The 8,834-nt window shown below is 31.5% G+C and overlaps 1 protein-coding gene and 1 pseudogene across 1 annotated transcript; one reads left to right on the plus strand and one right to left on the minus strand.

Moving 5' to 3' along the window:
* On the plus strand, positions 646-2,606 carry LOC107633763. Its single transcript, XM_016337363.2, has 3 exons — positions 646-783; positions 886-961; positions 1,237-2,606. Exons 1-3 carry the CDS (start codon positions 748-750, stop codon positions 1,830-1,832), a joined length of 708 nt encoding a protein of 235 aa, XP_016192849.1. The 5' UTR covers positions 646-747; the 3' UTR covers positions 1,833-2,606.
* LOC107631272 lies at positions 2,521-8,070 on the minus strand (annotated as a pseudogene).

An 8,834-nucleotide genomic window follows, 5' to 3' on the forward strand; every position in this document is an offset into this window, starting at 1 on the left:
CTTATCTTTTGTTATCATTGTATATAATCTAATTTTAAACAACAAATTAAAATATACATGTAATTCATAGTTTAAAAGCACAATTTAGTAGAAATTTAATCAGTAAATATATTTTAATTTTCCGCGTATTTTGAAAGCATCTAAATATTTCTCTTGAAAAAAAAACACCATTATTACTAACTCCTTTTCCTTGTAATTCACAATAAGTTTTGGAATTTTGCTGAGTAAAATTAAAATTTTGTCATTGAAAAGATAAATATTTTATAATTTTCAAAATATATTCAATACATGAAAAAATCTAATCTCTATGAATAGAAACCTTATTAATAAGTCCTTAACGTATATGATGTTACCATATAGTTTTGAATCTCTAGTCTTTTTCTTTGTTGATAATTCACTCAGCATAAGAAGTAGGTGTTCAACTTTTGGAAGGGTCAAAGATGCTAAGACTGAGAGATCCTACTGGTAACTACACCTGCATGAACCACGCAGTTCTGTCACAATATGATTGTGCAGAAGCAGAATCAAAATCAGAATCAGAATCAGCAAATTATCATGCACAATACAAAGCTGGTGTGCAGCACATGGAATCGTTGTGAGTGACAAAATGGCAAAGACTATTTCCTTAAAATTTGTCTCTCTTCTTCTTTATAAAGTTAGCAGTAAATAGTAAATACACATTATATACAATAAGAAGGAAGAAACAATCGTTGTTCATATCCTGGCTACAACCACTTGCTGGAAATAATGTCAACCACTCAATATGAGCTATTGAACATAGAGGTCCTTGCATATTACCATTTTCCTTTTCTTTGGAGTTAAAAAAACAATCTCAATTATTTTCATTAAACTTAATTGTGCATGCTCTCATACTTTGGCTTGCAGACGTATGTTCTTAGAGTCCACATGAACTGTCAAGGGTGCATGAACAAAGTCAGGAAAGTACTCTCTAAAATTAAAGGTAATATTTAAATCTGTCACTCTTGTTTGCAATTTCTATTTCCTTCTTTCAGGTGCTATTATTTCTTTGTAAGTTACTTGGTTGGAAAGTCATGCTAACATGGTTTTCAAGGAATTTCAAAAAATAAAAATCCTATAGCAGAGGTTACTTGTACACAAATGAGTTTTTAAGATATAGGAGAAGAGCCCATGATAACATAATTGTTTGAGCCTGAATGGTATGAGATTAGAGGAAAAGCAAAAGAAATGAGATTAATGCAAGTGATATTAATGCAGGTGTCTACACGGTAGAGATTAATGCAGAACAACAGACAGTATCTGTCACAGGAAATGTCAATCTTTCTACTTTGGTCCGAAAGTTGACCAAATTTAGGAAACATGTAGAGATATTGGATGCAGGTTACAACCAAGAGCAAGTGAACCATGTTAGAGAAAATAACATGAACCAAGCTCAACATATAATTAATGATCACAATGCCTATGAAAACCAATATCTGATTCCCAAGTTTGGCAGGGATCAATCGGAAGCTGAATGGTATCTTAATAAGCATAACGGTACCAGAGATGTGGAAAGGGTGATGATCAATCAACATTTGGCGGAACCATTGTTTATGGATCATGTCAACAATATTACCAACCAAGGTTTCAGTAGAGTGAATGAAAATCCCACATCAGAGAGCATGAATTTTCAACAGTATAATACTTATCATTCTCATTTGGGAAGTCAAGAATGGGCATGGAATCACCTTGCAGCATCACCTATTGGTGTGCATGATCAACAATTATTTCCAATCGCCAATAGTTATCATCCTTCAAAAGCAATTCAACAATGCTACCACAATCATTTACCCTATGAAATTAATTTCTATTAGACTTATAGCATGAAAGATAATATATTTAATAATGAATGCAGAAAGAAAATTATTAATAGTTTTGTCTAATTATTTGTGTCTTTGTATTGGATTTTCTTTAGTAGTTTTGTGATATATTTTTAAGGTCTTTATATCTAATCTTATTATGGTATGAATGAAATACCAAATTAGTCAAAGCATTCACAAAACATCAATTTAGTTTTGTAAAGATTTGTGATATCAATTAACTCTTGAATTCAATACCGCTGTTATCGTAAACTCTGCTCAAATGTGTAAACTTAAAAAAGTTGAAACATAATAAAGATGCAAGATAATTAATTCACAATCCCATTCCCTCCATTACTTCATGTTAATTTCTTTACTTCTTGATTCTGGGTTGTTTTTCCACATCTCGCTGCATTTGAAGAAGCATAAGGTTCAATCAATTTAAGAAAAAATATTCAATTCTTAAGGTCCATTATAGTTTTAAGGTTCAATATTTTCAAAAGAATCCTTATATAACCTGCAAAATAATTTCACGATTCCATCGCAGAGCTATTTGATAGATTACATTTCTTTTATTTTCTTAAAATTCAACATAACATTGGGATGCAGTTGGTAGATAGAAACACAATCTTAGTTGTGTAAATAGTGTTAAATGGTAAATTTAGCTTTCAATTACTCGTACTTCTATATTTGATGAAGAATATGTGAAAAATGAAGCAACTTGTCTACCTAATTGCTTGTAATGTAACTTCTAACAATATCCTTTCATAAAAGTTTAAATATTGTGAGCACATAAATGCTGAAATCATATAAGCAATTAGCTGTATATTTCAGCTTTAAATTTGATTTCTGGGTTGCGAATATCATCCTGGCTTTGAATTAATCTGATCTCTAGACTGGTTGACCGGGGATCATGACCTACACTTTTGTAGTCAGAGTGTCCTTTGCAAAAGAGCCTGCAAACATGGGCAATACTTACATCATTTATCAATTATCATCAAGAGGAGTGTTAGGGAGCCAGCAACTTTTGTGATTTGTAGCCATCAAGTAGTCATCAATGATGTTTTTAATGGTGTGAGATTTCATCCAATGGTATGGGATTACTCACTTTTCTTTTGCTGGTTACATGCTGGCTAGAATTTAATAAAATTACTGGCCCCTATACTTTTCCTTATCATCAATTGTCATTGTTCAAAAGTTGATGGCTTCATCAATCATCATGAAAGTCAAAAGTTTGAAAATCTGAAAATTGATATCCTCAATTGACTAGACGGCAATAAATTGGTCAAAGAAGTCAAATGCTAAAAGAACTTCCATCACTCCATCAGTATTTGCACACTATCATCAGAGGAGGAAGAAAAGATTAAGCTTAAAGTAACATGTGAAGAAAATGAATACCTGCAAGCTTGATACTGCAAGTTCTGCAGCAATCTCAAGGTTGTCAGGGTATTTCTGCAATGCATAGACATACAGCTCGTTACTATTATGGTCAAGGGTATAATTGGAAGGCTCTATAACTATAACCATAACTCCTAAGCAAAGGCATTACATTACTCCAAACAAGAAGAAGTGCAGTCATGAGATCTCCCGTTCCCTATAAGCAAAAAACATAATTGAAATTTTGGTTACTGAAAGTCTGAAAGCAGAATTGGATTTGATAAATGCTTTACTGTCGAAAGAGCACCTGGTCAAATGGATAAACAATTAAATGGGAAGTGAATGAATTAATGAAAAATGAAATCCACTAATGTGGTAGCTAGTTGCAAAGCGATAACATGGTGTTTATGTGGGGATGTACATGACGAACAGGTCTCTGGATTTCAGTCATATTTAGAGAAATAGAGAGATACTTCGATAATCACATAAGAAAGGCAAAACATTGATTAATATAAGCTGAACTCAATCCAAGTTTGGCTTCACAAAAGCTTTAACATTCATACATACATAACAATCAAACTTATCAAAAACTGAACTATACCGTAAAGTAAGCTGGTATTTTTGGAATCACAATCTTAAATTGTTTGGGAGGCTTTCCCTGTCACAAACAAATAAAACTAGTTCAGCGGTCACTGAAAAATATGCAGTATACAGAAATGAAACCAGTATTTAAAACTAAAGTAGTTCTACAGAAAAATGCATTTAGACAAGCAACCATATTATGAAAGGTCAAAATGAAAATTAAGAAAACTTGATTCGCAATATTACTCATATCTGAAAGTGAAACCAGAAATAGAAAATTTGGGTCAAATTACATTCAAGTGAAATCTAGTCCACCTTTTCCTTTGCATGGCTGCCAACGAGAAGAAGATTCCCGTCTATATTTATACTTGTTATTACAACCTGCAGGGTCATATATATTAGCTAAATGTTTGAGAGTGAACTTAAATTGCAGTTTTCAGAACAATTGGCAAGTTCATCATGATTTGTAACACTAGGCATATACTATTTCTCGGAATTAAAAAAAAAACGGTGAAAAAGAGAACACTTCTAAAAGAATATCTATAACTTAAGAACAATAAGCCTCAAACTTTGAACTGTGTCTGTGAGAGTAAATGCAGGTTGCCTATAAAAATAGAGGTGCACCACATTAGGCTGACACAATATCTAACCTCTCAAATGATGTTGCAAAATTTTATTTTTTTAGAAACAAAAGCCACAATTTTCATTGGAGCAAGAGACCTAAATCATTTTTACTTTAACAAAGAAATATGACAATTAAAGAAATAATCATCATCATCATATCATCATTACTACTTAAATTTAATTTTAATGCATTGACATTGTAAATTTTTTTCAGTATCATCAAATCATTTTCATTGAGAAGATTTAACTACTAGTGTGAAAGATAATTACGTTTATTAACGTGGCAATATATGATTGAATGTATGTGTAAAATTAAAATGTTTTAATATTGATAATGCATGGAAATTAAATAAAATAAAGGAGGGAGATAACAATCCAATTTAAATTTTAGTCAAAAGCGAAATGCAATCGAGTATAGATGGTTTGAGCTAACAATCCTGAAAGCAGATGAGAATTATCTGTAATGTGTAATCCATGTTTTACCATTCAGTAAAATATTGAGGGTGGAAGAGATGCCGAAGTTATGTGGTTCCAGTTCTACCCAAAGGACTATCCAAATCAATAAATAATGAAATATGCATAGTTGCAACAGTAGTGAATATTTCACTTGTCTAAATAGGAGTTTTTCCATGTACAAATATAAAGGTAAACCTTTGATGGTCCAGCCTCATGAAGAAAATTACAAGCTTTCCGCCCATCATTTTCAGATTGAATCCTACAATAAGTACAATGAATAAATATACAGGTAAAACTGACATATTCGTATAGATACACAAACAGAATAAATAAGTAAAAATCTGATAGCATCAATTGTGACAAAGAAGAAGCATAATAGTAACAAAATTCATAATGCCTTCAGCTATTGAAACTAATCTTTCAAATTTTAATCACTAGAAAACATCTAATAAAAAGGACAATGTGTGTAACAAACTTGGTTCTAAAGTTTAAACCCATTTAATTCTGAGAAAAATTACAACGCAACAGATGGGTACATGTATCAGTGCATAATAATAATAAGAATAAAAAATAATAAGGTGGACTCCCCTCTCCCTCCCAAACTAATACTACCAGGATAATAATAATAATAAAGAAGTGAAAATGGAACCTTCGTTAGAGACTATTGCAAGTAAATCAAAATTGTTGCTGTACACCACACTATAAATAGAGTGCTGAATGCAAAATTTCAATGTATGTTCATATCCTGATCCTGATCTTAAAAAAATTAATCTACTTCCACAGACAAAAATTGATTAAGAAGTTTCATACTTTAAAAACAAAAAGAGAACTAATCTTATACCGCCTATAAAGTGGTAGACATTGAAACAAACAAACCAAAGGAAAGAAAACTATATAACAAAAGGGGAACAAAAGGCTTCATGCAACCTTAATTGTAGGATAATTACCTGAATCCTGTTAGTAGTTCTGCTTCAAATTGGTTAGGAGTTAACATTGAAGTTACTGGAACAACCTGCCAAAATGTGTTATTCAGATATGTAGTTTTGAAATTAAAAAATATGAAAGGTAACATGAAAAGGAATTTTGCTTGAATCGTTTCATAACTAGGAACCAGTACCAGTGCATTAAAATATAGTTTTCAATTATTGGTAACTGAGCTAAAAGATTTATATTCTTTAAACTTGATGCATTGTATATATTATTTGCACATGAACACCTGCAGAAACATCTTTATTAAATAGTCTTACCCTTTCACGATAGACTGATATTAGCTCTTGAGGAACATAAAGTTTTCCTTCGTCACCCATCACTAGATCACAAACTGACAATGAAACACAAATTCTTTAATTAACTGAAGATATACAAATTTGTTTAAATAATTCAAGTCAACTCAGATTACACAAGCTTCAAATATAACCCATCATCAGGAAATGGAGAAAAAAAAAGAGATTCCAGTCCAATACCAAAATAGAAAAATTAAGTCGTATTTCCCAGTCTTAACATACCACTAACGAGTGAAAATTGCAATAAAACATTCCAGTAACGTTGGGGCAGTTCGGCACAAATTGTAGTTGACACTAACAGAGAAAAAGCAAAGTCCCTTTTAGCTACAACAGTACGTAAATTTCCTTTTCTGTTTCTCACTTTTCCTCTGAGGACATGAGTTATGTCCTCCATTCTTTACTTCAATTAATATCTAAATATTCATAAAAGCTAGACCACTATAAGATGGTCACATGCTAAAATAAACATGAAAATGATAAAAGATCATATCAAAACATTTTATAAGGCCAATATAGGACAACTTATCCTATCTTGTAAAGTTTTGTTGGTGAGTGAACACATCACTAAAAGCCTCACCATATATAAGTTTAGGGTTTACTGAGCGAAGCTTGCTGACAACTTCTAATACAGTGTCTAAAAAAGAGACTGAACCGATATAACCTGAAAATATAGAAATTACATTAGATAGAAGTAAGGAAAATAGGGAACAAAAAAACCCACAACAAATGGCTGATAAATAAGCTGTGAGAAAAACACATTGCCGCACAAAAATACAGCACAAATAGAATAACAACTAGTGCGGTTACAAAACTCTACATGACTCACCTGTTAATAAATGAGTATAGTACAACAAATCATTTCCTTCAAGACCTTCTATTAGTTCCCAGAGTTGTTGTCCATTCAAAACCTGACCCTTAAAAGTAGGGTATCCTGCATTACAGTCCTCAAATCCATTTAACAAAAAACTTCGCCTTAAATTTTAACGAGGATACCAATACCATTCCTGAAACTTATTCAGAACGACAGACACAACATCGCATCCTATTATGTATGATAGGCTTCAGAGCCCGAGAGACTGAATGGAAAAATAGAAGCAGCTTGTCTGTATGATTAGAGAACTGCACAGAGTTAATTGGATCCACATCATAGCCCAATAGTTGCAATGGAAAGACAGCTGATTTATTACCAACATACCCCTGAGAAGAATAACACAAAAAATGACCATGATGTCAAGCTAGCTAGATACTCAGCCATCTCTATGCATGTAACAAACAACAACATTCAGAATTATTCTATTGGCAACACCAAACTTGGTGGAGCTAGAATTTGAGTGCCAATAGGGTTAAAATTCTTTTAATCATTCACTATGTGTCCAATCATTGACCAAAGCATATTTGATTTGAATTTGATCACCAAGAAACTAATAGCGCCTAAACATCATAGTATCTTGCTACTGCTAACAAGCTAAGAGCGCATTTGACGAATTATTATCACTGAATAAGTAACATGATGAAGCGAAATCCAAAATGAAAAGGAAAAACCGAAGAAATGAAAAGTACCTGAACGGTGTGAGATTGAATGCTGAGAACTCGACCAGTCTCCGAGGGAAGAACTAGTGAAAGGATTGGAGGCGCCATCTATGAAGTTCTCGGGTTTCTTCTCGCCCGTAAAAATTGAAATAACAGAATATTAAATTAAATTCACAAGAGAGCGAAATCGATTGCAGGATATGAAAATTAAAGAGTGACTGCAAGAATGTAAGTACATAACGAAAGAAAATTTGATTTAACCGGAAAATGTGAGTTTTAGGGGAGAATCTGAGTGGTGATGAGTTGATTAGCAGAGACTGCAACAACATCGAAAAAGAGCTCGATGCTGATGTAAATGACCCCGAGTCACTTTCTGCATTCTATTATTATATGGTAAATTATAGTGTACAGATAATCAAATAATACAGATTTAAAGATATGCTTTTTTGTTCGTACACTATACAACACATGACTTGAGTGATGTAATAATATTATAATAATGTAAGAAAGAGAACATAAACTCTGTAATTATTACAGTATTGTTAGAGACTATTATTTTGGTTACAGAATAGTAAAAATGGAATTTTTGGAAATTAAAAGATTACTTATGTTAAAGTTCTTTCTAGTATAGTATTAAATAAAAATTATTACAGCACATTGTTTATACTATATATAAAATAAATTAATTTTAGATATAAATTAAGAATAATTTTTTTAAAAATAACAGTTAAGACATTATTTTTAATTAAATTTATTCGAACAACTTAAAAAGAATAATTGACAAAAATAATACTAATTTAATATTAGCTGAATTTATTTTAATTGTAACAAGTAATCAGCATGCAAAAATAATATTCTTAATTTTTTAAATAATTTTGTTTTAAATAAATTGGACAAATTACTTTAATAAATCAAATGGCAATCAATATTATTTGAACCTCCCAAACTAGAAAATGTAACGTCAAAGTCTCAAAGCATATTTCTATATAAATCGAATTGAGTCAATTCGATTTAATGAAACACGTAATAAATCGAATTCATTGGATTCAAATTAGGTGTAAAATATTCTTGAATGAAAATCGAATCAACTATGGGTTCGATTTGTAAATGAACGTAAGTCGAATTATTTTAATTCAATTTATCCATGCACGTACCTTATGGTAAA

The sequence above is a fragment of the Arachis ipaensis genome, chromosome B03, assembly GCF_000816755.2.
Source record: "Arachis ipaensis cultivar K30076 chromosome B03, Araip1.1, whole genome shotgun sequence".
Classification (NCBI taxonomy): Eukaryota; Viridiplantae; Streptophyta; class Magnoliopsida; order Fabales; family Fabaceae; genus Arachis; species Arachis ipaensis.

Coding starts and splice junctions, on each gene's coding strand:
- LOC107633763 (XM_016337363.2), top strand. CDS start 748: ATGTCAACCACTCAATATGAGCTATTGAACATAGAG. Junction 784..885: donor ATGAGCTATTGAACATAGAG/GTCCTTGCATAT, acceptor TTTGGCTTGCAG/ACGTATGTTCTTAGAGTCCA. Junction 962..1,236: donor AGTACTCTCTAAAATTAAAG/GTAATATTTAAA, acceptor ATATTAATGCAG/GTGTCTACACGGTAGAGATT.